Genomic DNA, 22,917 nt, shown 5'->3' with positions numbered 1-22,917 from the left:
CAAATTTCAAGTAAATGCTAGTATAGGACGACTCTTGTGAAGCAGGTCTGCAAATGACTATCATTTAGAAAACACTGCACTGCTGCATCCCATTGGCACTTCATACAACCCTACCACGTAAGTATTCTCATCATCTCCATTTTACACACGGGAAAATGAAAACTCAGGTAAGTGACAGCTACAAGCTCACCCAATTCATAAGTGGCAGAGCCAAGCCTATGCCCAGCATCATCGCAGAATCAAAAGCTCCTAGCCCTGCCCATGCCTCTAGGTGAAGAAGAGAGGCCAAAAGCCACAGGGAAGCCAGGCTAGAGGATGGGGGAGAGGGGAGGGAGGGGATGAAGGGGCAACTGGGAAACTGATGGAGCCTAGGAGAATTAATCTTCTAGTGTCACATGAAAGTCAAGGGAGGACAAAGCTTCTCCGAGAGGAGGATCAGTGTGTGGCACCTGCTCGGAGAGGAAAGGGAAGGATGGAGACAAAGCCTGAGGGCCCTGATGATTAAAGTGTCATTAGTGAGGCTTCAACAGGCGATTTCCACAGGGGGCTCAGGAAGGAAGACAGGTGGTGGAAGTGACTGGATATGGGCAAGAGGAGGCTGCAGACAGACCTCCGTTTGAGAAGTTTTTACGTGAAGGCAGGAGAGGAACACAGCCTTAGCTGGAGAAGCAGGGCTTACAGGTTTAAGCAAAGATTGTCCTCCAGCCCCCCACCTGCATCCAAGGAAGAGGGGGCATCGGGAGGGTGGGGCTACCTAGGTCTCCGTACAAGGGAGCATCTTGGGGCTTGAGAGCATCTCACAGGGACGATGACAAGGTGACGGGCTGGAGGGGCAGGGGGCCAGTGAACAGAAGCCCCTGTCCCTGAGGGTTCCTGGGCTGCGAAATCCACACACACCTCAGGGACCAATGTCACCTGGTACAGATTTGCAATGGGGGAATTTGTCACTGGTTGGGGCGGGGGGAAAGGAAGCTGCTGTAGACAGGGGCAGTGCTCTGCAGGACACAAACATGAAGCTTCAGCACTTGTCGGTGTCCGGATGGGACGGGGCCAAGGGTTGCAGGTGACAGCTAATGGCCCTGCTGATGTGAGGGGACCAAGCAAGTGCAGTGAGAAGCAAGTCTGGCTCGGGGAGAAGACTGGGTGCGTTGTGTCAGCAGCTGGCAGGTGCAGGGGTCGAGGGGGGCCCTGCTGCTGATGAGCGGCTGCCAGGAGTGCGGACAGTGCTGAGGAGTGTGGGACATGAGGGAACCATCCTGTTGGGCAGGCTGATCTCCAAAGACAAAGTGGGGAAGGGTCTGCCCTTTATACCAGTGAGCTAACTGCGACACATTGAAAGAATTATCTCCCTTGAGCTCCACGATAACCTACACATGCACATATGATTTCCTCCAATTTGCAGACAAGAAAAGAGGGGCTCCAGAGAAAATGGACTGTCTTCTAGTTCTGCTCCAGGATTTCCCCCTGGGAAAGTTGGTCCTCAAGAAGGATGATCAAAATGGTGGTGAGGGGCTTCCCTGGTGGCGCAGTGGTTGAGGGTCTGCCTGCCGATGCAGGGGACACGGGTTCGTGCCCCGGTCTGGGAAGATCCCACATGCCGCGGAGCGGCTGGGCCCGTGAGCCATGGCCGCTGAGCCTGCGCGTCCGGAGCCTGTGCTTCGCAACGGGAGAGGCCACAGCGGTGAGAGGCCCGCGTACCGCAAAAAAAAAAAAAAAATGGTGGTGAAACTTTGCACTGATTTGCCCTGGGAAGGGTGGAGTTTCCTTCCTCAGCAGAATCTTAGGCTGAAGCTAGATAAGCACATGCTGGGAATGATTCAGACAAGATCCTGTGATGGGGGAGACCTAGTGAGCTCCCATCTAACTCTGTGGGGACAGAGAGGCTATTTCCTTTGGGGTTTGTTTTAATTTTTCAACCAGAGTTAAATCATTAGACGAGTGGAACAGCGGGTGTTCTAATTTTGTTTCTGCTGTGTGAACTGTGATACACACACACACAGACATTAAAGAGTTGCTGTCACCCTGTTGCCCATCACCAGGTGGGTCAGAGGGCCCCCCCCCTTACAAGGAACTAAAACTGCAGCTGAAATCGGAACATCAGATAATCTTATCAGAGCTGGAGCTGGACGCTGCAGACAGGCCCTCTGCATACTCCCACAAGTCAGAATGAACTAGATCTGAGGACCCACCACGAAAAATACCCAGCTTGGGAAAGAGCTGCCTTTCAGAAAAGAAACAGGAGGCCAGAGGGGCCACAAGAGCCGCGGAAGGACGTTTGGGGAGGAATAAACCACCAGGCCTTTCAGCTCTCAGGAAAGAAGTAAGCAGAGTTCTGACCCACCCATTTCAGAAAAAAAAAAAAAAAAAAAATCCTCCCTGCTTGGCATCTAAAATATTCTTTATCCTCTTGGGAACAGAAACAGCTTTAGAAGAATTAGAAGGATGCTTTTTCCTTTTTTTTTTTTTTTATAAGGAATGAGAAATGCAGGGCTTTCCATTTCCTGAACAGCCTTCCTCCCCCTGAATCACCCTTCCTCTGGGCTCCCCAAGCTGTCCACACACCTCTCTGCCTTTGGGGAGGAGCAACCGTCTCCAGCTGTCCTTGTGCTGCGCACATCGTAGGCGCGCGGCACATGTCTGTGTGGGGTGAACCGCGCAGAAGGGAGACAAACGGCCTCAGAGTTCTCTCCTCCTAAGTCGGAAGGTGGTGGAACAGAGGAGGGAATGAAAGGATGCTGCACTTCCATTTCAGACCTTCCTTTGTCTTCAGAATTTGAAAAAATAAAAATGAAAGGGGGGAGGTTCAAAAAAAATGCCCCAATCCTAAACTGGCACTGGGTACAGGCAAGGGAGGCCTGAGAAGAGGCGGGGGGGGGGCCTCGAGAGCAAACAAATTCCCGCGGAACGCCTCCAGTTGCTCCTCCCGGGAGCCTGAGAAAGTGCGCGGGCGCCTTTAAGACCTCTCCAGACCTCCGGTACCTTCTCAAGTTACAACACCCCTGGTCATCTTCCTCTTCACTCACTGAAGCCAGTTTTCCATTCTGTGCTCTTGTTTTCTTTTCCAGAGCAATTATTCTTAGCATTTGACAATGTGTTACAGAATTCAAACAAGTCAGTTAAATTGAGACATCTCCATTTCTAATTTTTTCCACCTTCTGTGTTCAGAGATCAGAGGTTCTTAGAATCACCTGGAAGCTTTAAAAAGCTTGAGTGGGGGGTAGTGCTTGGAGATCAGCACGATGTGTTTTTTTTTGTTTTTGTTTTTGGGGTTTTTTTTGCGGTACGCGGGCCTCTCACTGTTGTGGTCTCTCCCGTTGCGGGGCACAGGCTCCAGACGCGCAGGCTCAGCGGCCACGGCTCACGGGCCCAGCCGCTCCGCGGCACGTGGGATCTTCCCGGACCGGGGCACGAACCCGTGTCCCCTGCATCGGCAGGCGGACTCTCAACCACTGCGCCACCAGGGAAGCCCCACGATGTTTTCTTAAAAGTTTTCCAGGTGATTCTAAATGGAGAACCCCTGGGCTGGATCCCTATCAGATTCTCCTTTGTCTCTGGTGGAATTAAGCCCCTGCCTGGACAGCTATTACAACAAATTAGTGATATTTCCTTAAATCTAGAGTTCTCCAAATTCAATCTGTATTAGAAGCAACTTGGTCCCTGGTCGGAGAACTAAGATCCCTCATGCTGCGCAGCGCGGCCAAAAAATAAAAAATAAATCATTTAAAAACGTAGATTTGTGTACTTCACACCAGAGGTGTATTCTGTAGGCCTGGGGTGGGGCTCAAAAGTGCATTTAAAAAAATTTTTTTTTATTTTTATTTATTTTATTTTTGGCTGTGTTGGGTCTTTGTTGGTGCGCAAGGGCTTTTCTCTGATTGCGGCGAGCGGGGGCTACTCTTCGTTGCGGTGCACAGGCTTCTCACTGCGGTGGCTTCTCTTGTTTTGGAGCACGGGCTCTAGGTACGCAGGCTTCAGTAGCTATGGCACACAGGCTCAGTAGTTGTGGCTTGCGGGCTCTAGACTGCAGGCTCAGTAGTTGTGGTGCACGGGCTTAGTTGCTACGCGGCATGTGGGATCTTCCCGGACCAGGGCTCGAACCCGTGTCCCCTGCATTGGCACGTGGATTCTTAACCATTGTGCCACCAGGGAAGCCCCAAAAGTGCACTTTTAACCACCACCCCAGGTGATGCTGATGCAGGGGGTCCATGGACAGCAGTGAAACACAATTGCTTACTATATCCTTTCTGGTAGTGGCCCAGCTGGGCTTAATTTATTCACACGCTATTAATACTTTCCAAGAGGTATTATCCACAAATCACAAGAGCTGGGATGATAATGCCAAGAAAGAGAATAAAGTACTACAGGGCCATTTGGATCCTCCACCCATCAGAGCAGCTAATATTCTGATCCCCAAGATGGATAACCATGAATTTCCTGCCTTATTCATATGCGAAGTGAGAAGTCTCTTTTTGTTTATTTATACTTTTCGGGTCATACCTCACTGCTCTTTCTAACATCTTCAGTAGCATCCTATACTTCCGGGTTAAATGACAAACTAGCATAGTCATGACTCCCCCCACCCCCAATTTCTCCAACCTCCTCTCTCAAGTCTTCCCTTACATTCAACCAGAAAAGGACAATCCCTGTCCCCCAACCGAGTCAGTTACATGGTTGTGATGTAAAGGCTGCCCTGCTTCCCTCTGTACTGCTGCCCCTGTCAACACTGGTGGAGGGGGGCCTTCACCATTCCACTCCGCTACTTATATCCTAGCTGGGTGCCCGGGCCCAGCTCCAACCTCACCGCTCCTGTGTTGGGTGGTCTCCTTTGGCCCCCCAGATCCACTCTCCACTCTCCTGTGCTCTGCTCTGTGTCCCAGGAGGCTGATTTCTCGGGACCACATCATCTGAGCTCTCTGGCCCTCTGGCTTCTGACTGGGGCAGCCCGTGGGAGGGGGGAAGAGAGAGGATGTATTCCCTTGCTCCCTTCCCACCTGGTTGCTGTGGTCCTGGCTCTGGCTGAGTTCCTCTGCAGTCGCAGCTCTCCCCAGCTCCCCGCTGACCCCACAGGCCTGGGATGGTGACAGCTTCCTGCGATGGCTAGGCCCTGGGTACTTCACCATATCTTGTCGACTCCCTTAATTCTCGGCAAATAGTTTCTTCATTCAATTCTGTCAGTTACACTACTTCGAGAGTTCCACCTGTTTCCTTCCCAGACCCTGGCTGATATAGCCTCAGTAAGAGACTTCCCAAGACCCCAGCTCACCCAGTCCTAGGAGATCACACCCACCTCGGGGCCTTTCGTAGCATGAATTACACACATGGCTGGTATGCAGAATGGGTTCATTGAGTAGTGAGGGTCCCTTGAGTAGTCTAATCTGGCTGCCCACTCTGGGCTCTCCCAGCCAACCACCAGGTATGCCAACCCTGTCAGCCAATGCACCACATTCAACCCCTACTTCTAAATTAACCAAGTACTTCTGACACTATCTCTAAAAGAGTGGTATTTCTTAGCACATGACCCTCTCCTACCCACCTCCTTGCCAGGCATAACCAAGGGACAGCCAGCCTGGTAGGGACAGCAGCCTACCAGATGGCTCTCTTGGGTTCTCGATACAAGAAGCTCAAAGCCTGACAACAGTCAGGGTGTGAAGGTTGCTAGATGGACGTTAGGACTGGCAGCCAGCCTGACCCATGGGAAAGCAGAAGAACTCGTTAAGAGAGAAAAGACAGAGGAGGGTGGGAGAAAGATCCTGAAGACTCTGTGGGGCTGTTTGATTTCTAGAAGCTTCCCTGTTCTGGATCCTTTAAGGCCTGTTCCTGTGCCTGTGAATTTACCAGTGATCTCGTACAACGGTCCTGCCCTTCACCCAAACAAGCCTGGGTAAGCTTATGATTCATGTATCAAAAAGCCTGACGGGCTTCCCTGGTGGCGCAGTGGTTGAGAGTCCGCCTGCCGATGCAGGGGACACGGGTTCGTGCCCGGCTCCGGGAGGATCCCACATGCCGCGGAGCGGATGGGCCCGTGAGCCATGGCCGCTGAGCCTGCGCGTCCGGAGCCTGTGCTCCACAACGGGAGAGGCCACAACAGTGAGAGGCCCGCGTACTGCAAAAAAAAAAAAAAAAAAAAAAAAAGCCTGAAACCTCAGGAGTCTTACTCTTATGAGAACCCAAGTGAATCGGGGCAGGGACTTTGCAGGCCAGGAACTGAACCGTCTAGACACCCGGATTAAATCTCGGGCACAAAGGAAGAGACGCGTGTGCCTTGGTTGCAGAAGATCTGGAACAGATCAGAGGGGCACCCGGGGACTGAGAGAAGGCACTTCTACTAAATTCTTCAACAGAGAGTATCAATGGGAAAAGGAACACAGAGGATAGTGCAGGAACAGCTGAACTCAGAAAAAGTGGAGACCTGTCACAGGCAAGGCAGCAATGAAGCAGGAGTACGGGGGAAGTAAGGGCATTTCAGCAATAACACTGGGTCAGACCTAAGGGCACGGTAACCCTCATCCTGGTTGTCTCCAAGGCAGGCACTGGCTGGGAGGCAAAGGTTACTTATTCATTCCACATGCTTAACATACACGTATTGAGAGTGTAGACACAGCGCAGTCATACTGAACCGCCCTAACTCATCCACAGGGTAGGGATGATTTATGAGCTCCAGGCCACAGATGAGGACTGAATCCATGAGATTCAGTAACATTTCCAAGGTCAACCAGCTGGTAACTGACAGAGCTGGGACTCAGCCCAGTTTTGTCTCACTATAAAACCAATCTTCTTAACAACTCCGTATGTCCAATCCTCGCCCCTTCAGGCCTAAGAGTCTGGTGGGAGAGAGTTAAGTAAACCACTTCTTATGCCTGGTCTGCCTTCCCGACTACGTTAACAAGACACCTGAGGGCAGGGCACATCATGGGTTCCTATTTCTGGGCTTAGACCCAAGAACTCAATAAATGGTTGTGATGCTGACAACAATAACAACACTGATAAAAGGATCAACAAGCAGCCGAGGTCTGGGGACTCAGCCTTTGCAACGCTAACATTCTCCCCCTGCTGCCCCAGAATGAATAAAGGGATGAACAGATAATAAACAGGGTGAGCTTGTGTCTGCCCCTGAAGATCCCTCTAATTGCATGCCTACCTCTTAAACCCCAATTCATTGACAGAGAAGAGAACAAATTGATGATGAACTCTTGTTGCTGATTGGCTGTGACCACATTTATGATGTAAATAAGTGAAAGGAAACTCCTAGGCTCTGACTGGCCTGGGGCAGGAAGCCCCAGGAGCAGAAGGGCATCCGATATGGAAGCAGAAAAGCAAGGGCAGTGACAAGCCTGGTCAAAGAGCTCCCTGGGTGCAGAACGGCAGCCTATGAGGTACCACTCACTATCAACTCAGTTATGCATCACCCTCATCTGAAAACTGGGGAAGGCGCATAGCTAATCTCCACACAAGATTGTAACTAACTATAAGACATGGCCCTTCTCCAAAGCCAACAGGCAAAATGTACCCTTCATCTTAAAGATCATTAGAGAAGGGGACTTGATAGCCCTTGGACCCTTTTCCACAGCATCATAGCTCTCATGTCAGGAAATGATTTATTTGCATCCAACCTCAACCCTCCTCAAGCTGTTGAAGCTTAAGACCTCTTGTCTTTAGCACAAAAGAGACAGCATCTGCTTCTCAATGTTGTGTCACATATATCCTCAGAGGCTAGTAAATCTGCCCCCAGGCAAAATCATTTCCATTTCTTTGACCTCTTCTCTTGGGTTTCGTGAGCTTTTCAAGTTCCTCTAAAGGTGAGACTACTTGGCAGCAGGGTTTAGTGACCGAACAGAATACCAGATTAGAAATGAGGAGATCTGTCAGCTCTGTCACTTACTGGCCTTGTGACCTCGGGCAGACCAGTGACTCCCCGGGCCCCGTCTCTTCTATAAGAGGAGAAGGATAACACCTCCTGTGCTCAGGAATGAGGAGAGGGGGAAGAAAGCAGGATTATTTCAGGCCATCAGTCAGTTATACATGATACAGACTTGAGAGAAAAAGCTGATGAAATAGACTTTGCATTTCAAGTCCCCAGGCCTTCTATTTCTAGCGAAAATGCTTAATGAGACAAATTGTTTATGTTTCTGTGCAGACTTGCCCATCAAAAAGTGTGCTGTTTGAGAGGCTCGTTAGATGTGGCTTCACAGAGTCCAAAAGGGTGCTAAGCCTTGACTAGAATAAAGGATGTGAGAGTGCACATCTCTCTATATGTAATGGAAATTTCTGGAATGTTACACACACACATACACCCAAACACACAAACTGTGAAGATTGGCTATCTGTGAAAAGCGGATCTTTTTCTTTATATACTTCCAAAATGCTCAGAAGAATCTTTTTACCATAAGCACATATTACTTTTATAATCCTAAAAAAAACCCTAAATATGATAAAGAACCACCACCAGCACCCCATTAAAAAGGTTCAAGGAAACTGTCTGTAGGTCTAGATCTAAGGCTTCCATGCCATGATAGGAATAAGACTGCGAAGCTTTCAAATTTCACCGCTGGTGTTCAACCCATATCTGCTGGATGCTCACAACTCAACAACATTTATTAAGCACTTACTCAGTGCTGGCATCATGCTAGACCAGGAGTTGGCAAACTACAGCCTGTGCACCAAAGCCGACCCACCACCTGTTTCATAAATAAAGTTTTCTGGGAACATAGCCACACCTACTCATTTATGCATTGTCTGCAGCTGCTTTTGTGCTAGAACAGCTGGGTTGAATAGTTGCAGAAGAGACCATATGGCCCAAAAGTCTAAACTATTTACTATTTGGCCCTTTACAGAAAAGGTTGCTGGCCAGTGTGTTAAGCAATGAGGATTCGATGGTGAGTATGACAGGCCTGAGCCCTGCACTCATGGAACTTACAGTCTAATCGGGGGCACTCAGTCAGTCACGCAACAAATGTATTATTGTACCACACTAGCAAAGAAACGTGTGTTTGGTGCCACTAGAGAGTATGATGGGCAGTTGACCTAGGTGGGAATATCACGGAAGACAAAAAAGCCCAGCGGGTACAAGGGTCCTATGATGGGAGAGAACATAGAAATAAAAAACAACAAAAACAAAAACAAAATAGAAAGAAGCCAAAGTGGCAGGAGGTTAAGGCCTGGCAATGTGTGACGCCAGATAAGGCCAGAAGGGGAATGGGAGACCAACCACGCAGGACTCTGGAGACCCTGATAAGGACTTGTCTTTATCTGAAGAGAAATGGGGAGCCCTGAAGCGTTTCCAGTGAGGCCACTGGAGATACAATGAGATGAATGTTTTGAATTTCTCTGGCTTCCAGGTGGAGACCCAGGTGGGATGGGTTAGCCAGTCAGGAAGCTGTTTTGCAGAGGCCTGGATGAAGATGGTCGCAGCTTGGATCTCAGGGTGTAGATGGTAGGGATTAGAGGGGTGAAGTCTGTCCACTGAGGTGCAGAAGCAAGACCATCAACCATCCCGAACGGTCCACTTGGCTGTGAAGGAGGTGTCCAATGTTATCATGGGTTCCATGGTTCCAGATACAACACAAATATCCAAGAATGACAAAAGACCTTTTTATGGTTCATAAACCCAGCTTTCCTTTCCCTGTGTTTCCGTGTGTCCTGAGACTATGATGGATGCCCAGTCTTTCAGATACATAAACAGTGGCCATTTCCTTACATGGTCCCTGTTCAATCATGCATCCTGGGCAATTCAACCACCGCTGAAATGAAGGTGCAAGTCAACTGGAACATGTAATCTAATTTATGTTTTCAAATCCTATTTCATCCAACTATTTGCTCTGCAAAAGGTGAAGTACTCATATTTTCAGTTTTGATTAAAAATATTAAATGCCCTCATTTGACCTCCTTTGAATGAGCCACACGTCTGTCAGGCACTGGGTAAATAAAAGCATGACTGGACTACTAAATGGTGCTTCTATTTTGGGTTCACCCTATGAGTTGGTTTCTTTTTTGTTTCTCCTTCCTTTCAGTGGCCAAATAGATATGTCAGCAGGCAAGGAATTATTGCTGCCATAGATGTCAAGTTCTACTAACCAAAAGGGTACGTGACCACTCAGGAGACATGATACACAACATGAAGGAAAAACATTTTTGAACTAACAGGAATTCTAGGAGCGAGATCAGATCACTGGCAGTGAAAGCTACTGGCAAACGGGAGGACTTATTTTCTCATATTTCCGCTTGTACAGCTGACAGTTTAAAAGGAAGAGGAATTAAAGCCCAACAAATAAAATCTTTATTCCTCAAGGAATGCTCCATTCAATCACCATGAGCTATAACTGAGATTTCCAGGATGGTGTGTTAGAAGCCAAGCCAGACATCATCCAAAGAACTGGATTAGTTCAGTAAAATAAAAATAAAATAACAGGGCTTCCCTGGTGGCGCAGTGGTTGAGAGTCCACCTGCCGATGCAGGGGACACGGGTTCGTGCCCGGCTCCGGGAGGATCCCACATGCCATGGAGCGGCTGAGCCCGTGAGCCATGGCCGCTGAGCCTGCGTGTCCAGAGCCTGTGCTCTGCAACGGGAGAGGCCACAACAGTGAGAGGCCCGCGTACCGCAATAAAAAAATAATAATAATAAAATAAAATAAAATAACAAATCAGTCAATTTGGAATCCGGAGAGAAAATACTGACATTGTCAGTGGAAAGCAGCATGGTAGAGCAGAAAGAGAGCTAAGAGCTCTGGAGTGGGACAGCCATAAGCTCCAATCCAGACTTTGCCATCTAGCAGCTTTGTGACCTTGGATAAGTTATTTAACGACGCTGAACCTCAGTTTCCTAAACTATAAACCATGGGTCATAGGACCTAGAGTTGTTCTGTGAATGAGTTAATTTGTGAAGATCCTTGCACACAGTAAGGGATCAGTAAATGATAGTTCCTTTCCTGGATTGTCCAAATTTAAGTCTGGGCTGAAAGAATGGTGCACAGCTCCATCACCACTAGACTGTTCCAGGACAAAACATCACTAAAATGTTCGGCCGATACAGGGCAAGTACCCTAACTCGTTTCTGAGAATGACCACGAATCAGATGGAAACACTAAATTCAAAGATGAAGAAAAAGCCAGAAAAGGAGAAAAATGGAGTGAAGGGTAGCATGTACGACTGCTGTTTTTACTATCTGCACTCCAGTAAGGAAGAAATTGTGAGCAATTGATTTTGGAACCATCCCTGTGAGCCCTGTGCTTCCTGGCCCTCCTCGGGCTTAGCAGAGTAGGCTGGAATGCAATTGCTCACTGTTCGTCTTATGACAACACACCTCTTGGTTGCTCAGGTCTAGGAGGGTGGAGGTGCCTCTGGCACCTGTTTTGTTTTTGTTTTTCCAATCACCTAAATCCATCTACCCATCCACCTGTCCATTCCATCGTCCATTCATTCAATCTCTCACCATGTACCTTCTGAGCACCTATCATGTGAATGTGGGACGTATACCGAGCATTTGCGAAGATACACAGTTGGATGTTTTAGGTTGTTGGCGAGATTTGTGGAATTGCAGGAGTTGCCTATCTAATCCAACATTCCATTCATGTGTGTGCGTGTTTAACATCTATTAGAGTAAGACCTTAATAGTGTACACATTACTATTTATTAAGACCTCACCATATTACAGGTTCTATGCTGCGTGCTTATATGTGTTATCTCGTTTATGTGTCACGACCACTCTGTGAAGTCAACACTGTTATTATCTTTAATGAACAGATCAGAAAAATAGGACTGGAAGAATTTGATCACACAGATTGTAAGTGGCAGAGCAGGGATCTGAAGTCATGTTTTTATTCTTTGTTTTTTTTTTTGTTTTTTTTGCGGTACGCGGGCCTCTCACTGTTGTGGCCTCTCCCGTTGCGGAGCACAGGCTCCGGACACGCAGGCTCAGCGGCCATGGCTCACAGACCCAGGCGCTACGCGGCATGTGGGATCTTCCCGGAGCCGGGCACGAACCCGTGTTCCCTGCATCGGCAGGTGGACTCTCAACCACTGCGCCACCAGGGAAGCCCCTAAAGTCACGTTTCTTAACGAGGAAGGAAGAGTCAGAATTGTCCTGTTTGCTGTGTCCCTTACCCAGGGATGTGTATGATATCTTCTTTATATCTGTTCTCTGACACAATTAAAAGAGGGCTGATGTTAGAACAAATGAAACAGTGTGTCAAACAGTTTCAGGAAGTGCAAGCAAGAAGCCACTGATGGAAATTAAAAATTAAGGACTTAATCGAGGTTCTAGCTGTGACAACTGTTCACATACATTTACTAAGATTTGAAATATGACTTCATTGGGCCCTTTAGGAAAATACTTTGGCCGTTAGCAGGACTATCTGCTTCTCTCCGGAGCCACTGACACCTAAGCAACATTCACGTGGCCAAATATGTGCTCTGACTTGTCCTACGACTGTTGGGAAAGAGAAATGGAGTAGAAATTAAGATTTCCATATAACAGATGAGAATTGAAGTCCTATGACCATTAATGCAGTGGATCCATGGGAAGTCAAAGATCTCCATGGTTCATCAAAAGAGCTCCAGACTAGGAGCAACTAGTCATGAGTTCAAATCCAAGCTGTGAGGCCTTGGGCACAACAATTAACCTCTCTGAGCCAGTTTCCTCATTTCTACAATGAAGAGAATAAGATCTACCTCACAGTATTTTTGTAAGATTAAAGAAGTATAAGCAGAATATAAAACCAATTCCTTCCAATATTCACGTTTACAAAATGACAGGGTCTTGAGGACTTCCCTGGCGGTCCAGTGGTTAAGACTCTGCACTCCCCCGGCAGGGGGCACGGGTTTGATCCCTGGTCGGGATACTAAGATCCCACATGCCACGTGGCATGCCCCCCCAAAAAAAATTGTTTTTTAAAAATGACAGGGTCTTATACGTTGGCTTCTAGCGTGAACTGACAACATCCTTTGCAAAGGCATCACTAGTACCTTATCCAAAAATTCTTCCATTAAACAGAAATGAGCTGAGCAACTAAAAGGTTTGAGGCTCCCTGTACTAAACCAGAACCCAGTTCTCAATTTTGATTGCAAACCCTCCGGACCATCTCTGTCCTGCTAATAGGGACACACTGTCTCATCTCTTTCTTGCCTTCTCCCCATTCTCAATTTAAAGGTGACCACATTCCACATAAAACCCACAACAGCCCTCTGTCTCCTCTGTTTCCTTTTTAAAAAATTTTTTTTGATATGGACCATTTTTAAAGTCTTTATTGAATTTGTTACAACAGTGCTTCTGTTTTATGTTTTGGTTTTTTGGTCAGGAGGCATGTGGGATCTCGGCTCCCCGACCAGGGATTGAACCTGCACCCCCCTGCACTGGAAGGCAAAGTCTTAACCACTGGACCTCCAGGGAAGTCCCTCCGCTTCCTTTTAAAGTTCTCATTATGTCCTTCAGAAGGCCCCTCAGATGCGGGATCCTGTCATCTGATGCTAAAGAGATCGAAATCATCTGGGGTAGTTCCAAAGGCCGGAGCTAGAACAGGTGGGGTGGATTTAGAGGAAGGTTCCAGCTCTGCATATGGAATATGTTTGGAACAGTGGCTGCTGGTTAGCTGGGAGGCAAGCTTCTAAAGCAGGCAGCTCTCCACCAGGGAAGCCCAAGCAGAATATCTCACCCACTGCTGCCTGACTGAACCTCCGAACATCAAATGATTTTATTCAACACTTACTGAGTGCTTTCTATGTCCTAGGCACTAGAAATGCAAGCCCTCAGTCTCTCCGCTGGAGAGGGACCCACAAGCAGGTAGGTATAAAACAGTGTGGTAAGTAAAAAACTAGAGAAATTACAGGGAGCACTGTGGGGTGGACCTAACTCAGGAAGTGGACCTCACTCAGGTGGGCTCTTCCTTCTGGAGGAGGTGACACCTCGGCAGTCTTAAAGGATGGAGTAGGGAGGCAGTGAGGAGCAAGATGGGGGCAGTGTAGAAAGGGCATTTGGGGCAAAAGGAATCAGCATGAGCAAAGGAACAAATGTGACCAACAGAATGGTTTATGAGAGGCACTCCAGGCAGCTAGATAATGCTAGAACAGTATATGAGGGTGGGGAGGGGTAGGAGACAGGCTGGAACTACAGACAGGAGCCAGGGCATGGGGCCCCTGTAAACTGCATTCTGCAGGGTGGAAGTCTGGGTCCCTGTGTTTTTAAGCACAAGAGTGCTTACAACACCCTAAAGGTTTTACGCACGAGTGACTTAAGTTTCTATCATCTTCGATTCAGGAGGTTTTCGGTTGTTGTTGTTTTTTTTTCCCCAAAGGGAAACTGCAGGACAGCCTTGCAAGCTGCCCTAACTGAGCTTCAGGAGCCTCAGGGACAGAACAGCCCTACCTGACTAACTACGGAAGGCAAGCACCCAGCTCCTTTGGTCCCCTGCCTCTTCCTCTATCTGCTGGGGCTCTTGGTAACACTAACTTCCTAAAGAGGTGATGTGGGCACAAGGTGACTCAGCATTACAGAGTGCTTGGAAGCAGCCAGAAGTCCACGTTGAGCCCTGAGCATCTTTCTGCAGTGGGCACACTGGCTGGGAGGCAGGCCTCGGGGGGGGGGGGGGCAGGTTTGCTGCAGTGTGCTCCAGAGCCTGCCAGCATGGCAATCTGGCGGCTTCTCCCCCCTCTCTCCTTCCTTGCCTCCTTCCTAATAGCCCCTGGCTCCTGGCTGACTTGACTGGACACTGCGGTGGGAAGGGACGGGCAGCACAAAGCTGTCTTGCAGAGAAAAGCATCCTTCCAGTTGTGCTCAGCTACTGGGCCCTTCCCACCTCCCCAGTCGGGAACTCTGGTCTCCTGTGCTTTTCTGAACCACTGTACCTCTCACCTCTGGAGCTGCCATTTGGAATTATTCCCTCCCACCCCACCAGCTCCTTCCTCCTTCCGCATCCTATTTTACCTCTCCAGTCCTATCCCTCATTACCAGGGCCCACGGTCTCCACTGCCTATGTGAAGGTTCTGTCCGTTTCCTCTCTGCTGAATGAGTCATGCTCCTTTGGGCTCCTTCAATAACTGCATAAATGGCTCTGCTCCACACCCCGGCCCCAAACCTTCCTTGATCACTCCTTCATACCCGACCCCTCCCTTCCATCACTCCTCTTTATTCTGAGCACTTGAATCATCTACTCACTGAGTCATCTACTCACTTGTACTGGGTTAGCTGCTCCAACCACTCCCCACACACTAATCCCTGACTCAGCCATGCGTTTCTCACACAGCATGTCCCCTCTGCTGGGAATGTCTTTGTCCTTGTCTCCCTTCTGAACTCCGCCTCATCCTTTCAGGTAAAGCACAAACGTCACCCTGACCCAAAGGCTTACCCCATCACCTCCAAGACGGATTAAATCTAATAAGACTTCTTCTACCCTTTTAAACTGAGGATGTTTTGCTTATGTCATAATAACAGCTAGGACTGATATACCAGGCACGAGAACCTTATATGGAGTAATTCATTCAATCCTCAAAATCACCCTGTTATTACCTCTAAGTCAACCAGCCCAAGTTTACAGCAAGTCAGTGGAAGAACTGAGGCTTAAACCCATGCAGCGCGGCTCTAATCAGAGGTGTTGCCACCTCGTCACCCAGCAGACCAGGAAGCCTTTGAGTCCCAGAGCTACACTCTGTTCCCCTGGCACCCCAAGTGCCTGGCACACAGTGGGTGATTACTAAATGTGGTAGTTCTGGATTTAACTGAAATTTGTTCAGCATGCATCCCACGTCTTCCTCACATGTACGTTCTGTCTCCCCAAGCCATCCATGAGATCCTCGGTGAGAAAGGACCAGGTCCTCTATTTTCCTCACAGGTCTGCAATCACATGCATACTGGGGAACTGGGAGAAACGCAGAGAGCTCTAGGGGTGCAGATGGGGGCAAACTAACTTTAGGTTACTATATGCCTTAAGTGTGTATACTTTACAAAGACTTTTTCACATGCCTGATCTCAAAGGTTCTGACATCAACAGGCTGTGGAGAAGGTAAAGAGACGGAGGTGCAGATGGCCTGAGAGCTGGTCAAGGTCTTAGAGCCAGAAATAACTGAATGATATTATAGAAATTACAACCCAGGGCTCTGAATAAAACAGTTGAACGCCAGTCCCCTGCTCACAATGCCTAGGCAGCTGTGGCCATCAAGAATGGGCAGGCTGATGTAAGTCAACTATATTTCAATTAAAAAAAGTAAAACAAGAAAAGATCAAGGTCAACCAGTTCTAAAAAAAAAAAAAAAAGAATGGGTGGGCTGAGTGTTCAGCTCCTCCCCCAGATCGGGTGTCCTTGGTTGCTGGGACAGGGGAGCCTGGCAGGGTGTTCTCCACAGGAGGCTGGCTGCGCAGACCTAGGGCAGGGTGTGTGAAGGCAGCTTCAGCAGGACCTCTGGGAGCCTCTTGGAGTGTCTGGTCACTCTCACCAGACAGAACAGAAAACCCTGAGAGATGACACAATTTCCAAGTGGTCTGATAATATAGATATGAAGAGCCAGGAGAAACAGGTTTGTTCTTCCCATTAGTAGGAGGTAGTCAATGTCCCTACTATTTGTAACTATCCCATCGCATTTCTAAAAATCCATACCTTTATTTAATTGTCCTAACCCAACATTAACTTCAGATCGAATTTACTCAGCGTCCTGTGCAGAAGGGAAGGCTTTTCAGGCTCAGGTGGCCTCTGCAGAAGAAAAGCTTTTTCCTAGTAGGAAGGGCAGTGAACTTCTAGCCAAAAGACCTGCCCCATCTTTATGCAAGTCTCATCGCCCTGCTGAGCCTTGATCTCCTCTTCTGTAAAATGGGCATGAAAATGCCCACTCACCCACCCATCCCACAGAATTGTGGCAACGACCTGTGCGCTCCCAGCCTAGGCATCCCGAAGATTTGAGTGGTCTCTTGGGTCTCCGTCTCACTGTTCTCATTATTCAGGAAGTGAATGAGACACTGCAGATGTCTCCTCTGAAGTGCAGAGAGAACCACCTCCCACTGGGGGCCTCGGACCCCTGAGGCTTAAGCGAAGGCTCGCAGATCGCCCAGCTCTGGCCGTGGCTTTGACAGGGGACGAGGCAGTCTGTAACTCCGGGGGCGCGGTGGGGCGGGTGGAAACCCGGGTTTCCCGACGCTGGCACCGAAGGCTGGGGCTGCCCTTCCCCGCCCTACCGCTCACGGTGTCTGCAAAGTGCCCTGGGAGGCCAGCCCAACGGCCGGGCTTGGGAAGCGCCTCGCTTACCTGCGGCTCCACTAGCCAGCGCTGCTCGGCTCCCAGGGGCGCAGGGCGCGCGGCGCGGAACGCCGAGTACACAGGGATACGGTCCCAGGTGCTGTACAGGGTGGCGAAGCGCTCGGCGCCCTCGGAGCGCTGACAGATCTTCACGTGGGCAGCGGCCGCCAGCCCCGCGGGCGGGGTCCCGGCGTAGAAGAATCGGTCGCATTCGCCGAAGCCGTCTTCCTGCTCGCTCACGAGCCGGCCTTCCAACAGCCCCGCCAGAGCGAGGAGGCCGCCCAGCGCCAAACAGCGCGCGGGGCCCATGGCGCGTCTGCGGGCCGGGCGGGGAGAGCGCGAGGCCGCCGAGCGGGGCCGCGGGGAAGTCGGAAGGAGGGGGCGGCGCGGCTGAGCTAGCGCTCTGCGGGCCGAGCTGGGCGGCCCCGGCGGCAGGGGCGGGTCCGCGTCCCGAGGCCGCGCCTCCCTCTCACCCTCCTCCATGAAGATGGCTGCGCAGCCCCGGCGCCGGGCGCGGGAATGCACCCGGACTTGCACCGCCTAGTTTCTGCAGTCTGCGCTCGCAGGCTCGGGGACGCGCGCTCCCAAGGCTGAAAGGTATGAACCGGGTCGGCTTAATCGGAGGAAACGGGAAGTAACCGTCCCTGGGGCTGGGAGCCTAGAAGCCTCCTGAGCCAGCGCGCCCCAGGGATCCTCAAGGATGCAAAGAGGCGGCAGGAGATGCCCACAGAACTGTGGCTCTTTGGCTCTGATGGGCAGGGACCCCCAGTGACATCCGACGGAAATCAGTCTCCCCCTTCCCAGCGAAATGCTCATCCGCCAACACACGGACACAACTTTGATGAAGTTTCAGCAGATCAGAAGCCAGGAGACCCAAGTTAAAAATCCTCTTCTAGGAAATTCCTAACCTAGGGAAATAGGACAGCTCTTGTGGTTTACTTGGTGCTTCGAGGCGTAGAATCAAAACCAAAACCAAGAAAGAAACGAGACCGGCCAACATCACTGGTTGGTAGGTTGGTTGATTCATATTTCTTTCTTGAGTGCCTATGTGCCAACCTGGGTTCAGCGACTGGGTACAGTGGTAAACAAGAATAGGGTCCCTGCGGTCCTGCAGACGAAAACTAGTGGGGAAGCTTGTCGTTAATCAAAGAAACAAGCTATTAAAGGAATAATGACACACACTGAACGTGGAGCTCTGAGAACCTGCCCCTCCGGGGATTCAGGGCGTGTTTGCCTGAAGAGTGTTGTCTGGTCTGAGACCAAGATGTTGACATGAACTAGGCAAAGAGGAAAGCAGCATGGGCTAAGGGGTCTCCCAGCAGAAGGGAACATGATATGTTGGAGGAATTTAAGGAAGTTGGGTGTGGGTAGAGAACAGAGACCTGGGAGAAGGTTATGAGAAATAGGGCTAAAGGAGGCAGGAGACACAGCATTCAGGGGATCATAGGCTAGAGGCCGTCAAACATTTTTCAGCAGGACACGGACCCATATTGAGAAAACAAGCTTCATGTAATAATCCTTATGCTTAAAACTGACATTGCAATCTAGTATTTCTGTTGTATTCTATTTTGTTCCCCTTTAAAAAACATGCTGCTGGTAACCCACAAAGTTGTTTCTATGACCCACTAATGGCTCATGTCCTGCAGTTTGGAAAGAAATATTATATAAATCATGTTGAGGATTTTAATCTTTCAATGGCGTAGACACAATCACATTTGCTTTCTGGGCAGAAATGGGCAGACTGGAGTGGCCCAGAATAAATGAAGACAAACATTTATAAAGATCCAGTTGAGAGATGGTACCTTTACTGCGGTGGTGGTACAGACAGAAGCAGAGTGCCTACTAGGGTGCCTTCACTCACATCTTATTATTTAATCTTATTTCCTCAGTGTGCCACGTGGGGAACTGGACCAGAGCATTCAGATGCTTGTCCAAGATGGCATAATCAGTGAGTCCTGAGCCAGATTTGAGCCAGGCCCGTCTGCTTCCTAAGCTTGGCCTTTCCTCTAAGTCACAGCAAATCCATGAGGTGAGCCTATAAAATAGGAGAGAAATTGTCAGAAGAGCACATTTTGGAGCTTCAGAACCAATTCCTTGGAGGCTTCAATACCTGAAAAGTTTGCCTATGTTTGGCCCCTGAAATGAAACCTAAATTTATTTCTTAAAAAAAAAAAGACACATGCAGTGTGATGTCACAGTAACAACTAGACTTGGAGTCACATGTTCCTTCTGCATCCAAACTATCATTTTCAATTTCCAAAATTTATTCTGAGTTTGGCCACTTCTGTGCATTCTCAACACTATGGCCTAAGTCAGTAACCATCGATTCTCACCTGTGTTACTTAGATGTTCTACCTACTTCTCCTGCCCCCAAGGGGTCCACAGAACAATTAAGGTGATTAGTTAAATATGCAAATTATATCATGTCAAGTGCTGTTTTAAACTTCCAATGCCTTCTCATTTCAAGTTGAAAAATCTCAAATATTTAACATGAGCTACAAGATCCTGCCTCTCCCTTCTCTAGCCCCAGATACAAATGAGCTTCCTCTCTATACACACAAAAGCACCAAGCTCTATCTTAGGGCTGTTACACTTGTTGTTTTATCCAAGTGGACATCAGCTCTGGACCTTCCTTCTTGTCATTTGGGACTCAGAAAGGTCTCCTGCTTTATGACGTATCCCCTGACCACCGGAACCACACCGCCCATTCGCACTATCACTCCACCCCCTTTAATCTTTTCACAGAACATATGCCCACTTGAAATTGTCTTGTTCATTTATTTGTGGATTTGTTTATTGGGATGTGTCAATGACTTAACCATGTGAAATGTACGTAGAGCATTGAGAAGGCAGTGGAGACTTGGAGAGAAGATTTTCACATGCTGGCACTTTTTGCCCTGTGTTTGCTCATCTCTCCTAGCAACCTGGATCAGCCAAGTGCCAGGTGATTTCCTCCAAGTCTCCCTTCAGATAGGGCTGCAAACCAAATCCCCCAACCCAGCCAGCCAGCTGGAACCCAACAATCAACCGCAAACTCACTCACCAACATCACACAAGGCAACAAGCTCAGAAAAATAAGTTTGGCTTGAAATGCTTTGATATAATTATTAAGAAAAGTGCAGGACTCTCATGCAAGACTAGTGACCTGCAAATAGCCAAAGCTCTGAAATGTCAATGCGACCAGTCTCAAAGGATCCCCACGCAAGAGCAGTGGGGTAGAAAGGCATCCCCTGGGCTTAGGGGACAGGGCCACAACCACACCCAGAAGCCTTGGCGGGATGCTGGAGCCCAGGGCTGAGCGAGTCAGCGTTGTCCGGCGAGGGTGCATCCACAGGCAGGGGCTGAGACTCTGGGTCCTGAGCAACGTCCAAGGAAAGCCTCCTCTTAGCCCTGGGGGGAGCAGTTGGCTCCTGAGTCCCCTGTTTCCAAGGACGACGACGAGGGCCACATCTTCCGGTTGGGTGGCCATCTGGGGCGGATGGACCTGGGGTTGGCGGCTGGGTTAGGCCGGGCTCCCCAGAGGTGCAGGTGGCCGCAGCCTCGAACTGGGCGGCCGAGCAAGAACCCCAGACCGGCGAAGGGCGCCGGGACACAGCAGGCACGGGGACTAGGTGGCGGGTCCCACCGTCCAGGGCTACAGGCACACGCGGGCGCCGAGCGCGGCGTGGCTGGTGGTGCCTCGGGCCCAGAGCGGCTCCCCAGGCGGCGCGGACCTCTCTCCAGGCGTTCAGGCCCTGGCTGCTGGGCTCCGTGGGCCGCCTGTGGTCCACCACGGTCCGGTCCTGCCCGCGTTTCCACAGCTCGTAGCGCTCTGGTTGCAGGATGCGCACGAAGGCGTCCATAGAGAAGGCGACCCGGGCCTCCCCGCAGCTGCACTGCGACGCCACTTTCCCATAATCGATCCAGCGCGGGGAAGCGAAATTGATGGCTTCCGCGCAGTTAAAGCCGTGGTTGAAGCCAGAGTGATAGCCATAGGGAAACGTCACTATGAACTCTCCAGCCTCCTGAGTGACCGACCGAAGGGGATGCCGTTGTCCTTGAGGACGGTGGGCGAGATGAGAGCCACCTTGTGCCTCGGAAGGCCTTACAGCCCCTAGAGCTGCCCGGGAAAAGCTCCCTGGCCAGGCGTTCCAGGCGCCGGCCGTGCTCCGGGGGCACCGCGTACCAAGTCTTGGGCTCTCCAAAGTGCAGGTAGTTGATGCTGTAAAGGTCCATGTCCTCCGTGTGCCAGGCGAAGGCGGTCTTCCACATGCCAAAGTAAAGGTAGGGGGTGTTGACGCCCTCGATGACCACTCCGCACTCCTGTTCCAGCAGGTCCTGAATGGTTCCCAGGTGTCCAAGGTTCCACTGCTTCGTGTTTTCATCGAATAAGGAGCCACTGACGTCCGCACCATAAACCGGTGAATCATAGGGGCGTGTTTTCCAATATTTTCGCTCCAGTTCCTCAAAATCAGAGTAGAATGGTGTCTGGTGTTTTTCACTGTTTGTTAAGCGGCGATACTCGCTCACGGTCATGGCTTTCTTCTTTTTGTGGTGCTGAGTAAACACACCTGCCCTCCCAGAAATCACCTGCTGGAGGGGAGCGGCTATTAAGATGTCATCGATATCATCATAGGTCTCTCTGGCTTTCCAGTCCTTGGGTGGAATTACCTTGGCCAGGCCTGCTCGGTGTGCACCTTGGGATTCCATATAAGCAATGTATTTATTGAAATCATTAAACTCTTCTTTGGTTGGATGAAATACCATTATGCTACAACTTGGGTTCTGGGCCCAGTTGGACTTAGACTTCATAGCTTTCATTAATAAGCAAGAAACTCCCAAGTTTTTACTTATGTTCTGGATAGGTGAGGATGCTGGAAAACACTACTTTTTCAAAAATGGGTTGGAGTATATCAGCAGGAACCCCCAGTAGACTTTAATGCAATGAGTTGATAATATTTCTTAGGCTTGCTGATTCTGCAGGGGACTCCACGCTGGGCAGAAGCCTTGCTCAGGACTGATGCTGGCTGAGCCTGCAAGTCTGTGATGTCCTTGGTCGACACTTGGCTCTGGCCTCTTGAGGTGAAGTGAATCACCCAGCCCTGGGTGGGTATCCCAAATGTCGTGTCTTCAGGTCAGTATTGAAAACAAAACCTAAGAAAAAATACAATAGAGACAGGTTGCAAACTAATGTTTGGAAATAGTTACTAGGTAGCTACAAATAAAACACCACCATGGAATATAACTGCATATTCAAAGAAAGGCTAAAGTTTCATAAGATTGACAGTACAAGAAATGGTGTTGTTGTGAACAGTGGAAATTCCTGTACTCTAGTAAGGAGAATGGAAATCATTACATTCACTTTGAAAAACTATTTGGACAGAATCCACTAAAACTGAACTTACCCATGTGCTATGATTCATGCCTAGGATATGTGTGTGTCTGTGCAATGAAAGTCAAGTCCAAGAATGTTCAGAACAACATTATTTCAGTAGCCAAACACTGGAAACAGCTCAAATGCCAGTCAACATTAGAATGGTTAAGTACACTGTAGTATAGTCATACAATGGAATACAATAAAGCAATGAAGATAAACAAGAACTACATGAAAATATAAGAATAAGTCTATAAACGGAATAGTGAGCAAAATTACCCAGACCCAAAAGATGCCTATTCTTTGCTTCCATTTTTATAAAGAGAAAATGGAGGCAACGTAATCTATGTTAGA

At 49.3% G+C, this 22,917-nt stretch overlaps 2 protein-coding genes across 4 annotated transcripts in view; both read right to left on the bottom strand.

The window, feature by feature from the left end:
* ENDOD1 (endonuclease domain containing 1) overlaps positions 1-17,624 on the bottom strand; it is a 47,985-nt gene extending 30,361 nt beyond the window's left edge. For all 3 annotated transcript variants that reach the window (XR_009542506.1, XR_009542505.1, XM_060160250.1), the window contains exon 1: positions 17,220-17,624. Coding sequence is in view for 1 of the 3 variants with exons in the window: in XM_060160250.1 (XP_060016233.1) it covers positions 17,220-17,519 (300 nt within the window). In the remaining 2 variants the exon portion in view is untranslated. The remainder of the gene's footprint in view (positions 1-17,219) is intronic.
* A 2,822-nt stretch (positions 17,625-20,446) lies between these two features.
* On the bottom strand, positions 20,447-22,215 carry LOC132525354 (lysine-specific demethylase 4D-like). Its single transcript, XM_060157905.1, is given in 3 exon segments — positions 20,447-21,222; positions 21,225-21,287; positions 21,290-22,215. Coding segments are annotated over 3 exon segments (1,560 nt in total). The 5' UTR covers positions 22,011-22,215.
* Positions 22,216-22,917: the final 702 nt, after the last annotated feature.

The sequence above is a fragment of the Lagenorhynchus albirostris genome, chromosome 9 (genome assembly GCF_949774975.1).
Source record: "Lagenorhynchus albirostris chromosome 9, mLagAlb1.1, whole genome shotgun sequence".
Classification (NCBI taxonomy): domain Eukaryota; kingdom Metazoa; phylum Chordata; class Mammalia; order Artiodactyla; family Delphinidae; genus Lagenorhynchus; species Lagenorhynchus albirostris.
Note: the sequence above shows the minus strand (reverse complement) of the source record. Positions and strands in the feature narration are given on the sequence as shown.